General features: G+C 58.9%; 1 protein-coding gene across 1 annotated transcript in view; it reads left to right on the top strand.

The window, feature by feature from the left end:
- The window catches only part of TLE5 (TLE family member 5, transcriptional modulator), a 13016-nt gene extending 11762 nt beyond the window's left edge, over positions 1–1254 (top strand). The window contains exons 6-7 of the mRNA XM_045300048.1: positions 172–246; positions 338–1254. Of these exons, the coding sequence (XP_045155983.1) occupies positions 172–246; positions 338–559 (297 nt within the window). The 3' untranslated portion in view covers positions 560–1254. The remainder of the gene's footprint in view (positions 1–171; positions 247–337) is intronic.
- Positions 1255–2185: the final 931 nt, after the last annotated feature.

Below are 2185 nucleotides of genomic sequence, written 5' to 3'. Positions count from 1 at the left end.
GGGGTTTCTGTCTCTGTCCCTGTTTTCTGGATAAGGAGACTGAGGTTTGGGGAAAGGAAATGGCTGAGAGAGGGGACTTTATGGTGAGGTGGAAAGTCATGGGAAAGGGGCTAAGGGTCCAGCAGGGTGGAGACATGTCCCCTGACTTCTCTGTCCACCCTTTCCCTCCAGCACCAACAGCAAGTCTTGGGAGCCATCGAGAGGGCTAAACAGGTCACTGCTCCCGAGCTGAACTCCATCATCCGGGTACGTCCAGGGCCTGGGCCAGGCGTGCAGGAGGTGGGTGGGTGGGTCCTGGGACAACCAGGGCTGACACTCCCCTTCCTCACCCCTGCAGCAGCAGCTCCAAGCCCACCAGCTGTCCCAGCTGCAGGCGCTGGCCCTGCCCCTCACCCCACTGCCCGTGGGGCTGCAGCCGCCCTCACTGCCAGCGGTCAGCGCGGGCACCGGCCTCCTCTCACTGTCCGCCCTGGGCTCCCAGGCCCACCTCTCCAAGGAAGACAAGAATGGGCACGATGGGGACACCCACCAGGAGGATGACGGGGAGAAGTCTGATTAGCGGGTGGCCGGCTGGCCGGGATGGAGGGGAGGCAGGGACAGAGAGGAGACAGATAGGAGAGAGAGGAAGGTTCATGCCCAAGCCACGGTATAGCTCCAGATTGGTTCAACTCCGGTAGTATTTATGGCAGCCACCTGCTGGGGCCCTAGCTCTGCTCTTGGGGCTGCCCCCTAGCTTTGCACCTCCCCCACCTGCCCCCACACACTCCACTCCCGACCTCCAACCTTCCTCCCCCCTCCTCCACCTGCTCACATCACAGCGGAGGCCAGCCCAGATGAAGGCCAGAGGGGGCAAATGGGAGGCCAGGACCAAAGGGGGCAAAACCTTCAAGTTCAGCACCCCCTGCACTTCCTCGTTCTGCACATGTAACTGACAGACCACCCTGCACTCCTGGGGGCATGACACAGCCACCCTCCCTGGCACTGCATGCGATAAGATGCTAGCTGCCCTCCTCCCCCCTTCCCGCCCCAGCACTCCTCGTCTCCCCCCACCCCGAGTTCTGCTCCCACCTTCCTCCTGCCCATACTCCTCCTTGCTTTGGGGTGCTCCATGCCCCACTAGGTCCTCTCTCTTCCCTCCCCAACAGAAGAGGGGGACAGAGGGGCAGCAAGCTTAGCTGGGACCAGCAGGGTGGGGGTGGGCGACCCAGGCTTCCTCTCCCCACCCCCTTCCCAAATAAAAATGAGGGTACTAAAGTTGTCTCTTGTTTTGTTTTCTTTTGTTACTTTTGTCCCCACCCCCATCCCCCGTCCCCGTTCCTACCTTTGGGTTTTTGTTTTTTTTTCCAGTACACTAGCTTGTCTTTTCAGAAAGTGAATTTTCAAAAGAAAAATGTTGGGGGTTAAAAAAAAAAAGTAACACCCACACACCTGTGTCTGTATATAGCCTTTTAGATTGCTAGCTTTCCACTCACTCATGCGTGTTCAGTCGTTTGATCTCTGCGGAGAGAAGTGGGGATGCTGTATAAGAGGGTGGGCTTAGCTGTGCCTTTCCAATAAAGATGTGAGAAGGTTTGCCCCTGTGTCCCTGCCTCTGTCTGTTGAGGGTGGCTGCACAGTGCCCCCACCCCCACCACTGCCCAGGGGAGAAGGGGGCTTCCTTTGAGTCTCAGTGGCCTCTTCCCTGGGCCACTGTTGGACGGGCCCTGCACCTCTGTGCGTTGCCCTAACACCCGAATGGTTTGCACAAGGCCCTGCTGGGGGCTGGGAGGGGGCGGAATAGTGAGTTGGGGGCTTGAGGTTGAACCAGCTGTCTTGGCCCAGGGTGGGAGAATCTTAAGCTTTGTGGGATCGGAAATGGCCCAGTCTGCTCCGACACCCTCTGGGCAGGCAGGCACACGCACTGCACACACTTTCATGGATCGGAAAACTGGGACCGGCCCCAATGTTGTGGCGGAATCTTGCTGAGCACAGCCTCCACCTTCCAAGTGGACCCCACTTCCTCTACCCACTGGAGAAATGAGGAAAGGAGGCCCCCAACATTCCCATCTTAGCCCTAACCCTCGGGGTGGGGGGCGGTGTGTGCGCTGCTCAGCCAGAAGTGGGGAGAGTGGCCGTCAGTCCCAGGCTGTACAAATTAACTAGACACCCCTCGGAAGAAACGCCTGGCTTCAGAATCCCCGAGCAC

The sequence above is a fragment of the Echinops telfairi genome, unplaced genomic scaffold (assembly GCF_000313985.2).
Source record: "Echinops telfairi isolate 266 unplaced genomic scaffold, ASM31398v2 ScPeMD7_7459;HRSCAF=8497, whole genome shotgun sequence".
In the NCBI taxonomy this organism is placed as follows: domain Eukaryota; kingdom Metazoa; phylum Chordata; class Mammalia; order Afrosoricida; family Tenrecidae; genus Echinops; species Echinops telfairi.
Note: the sequence above shows the minus strand (reverse complement) of the source record. Positions and strands in the feature narration are given on the sequence as shown.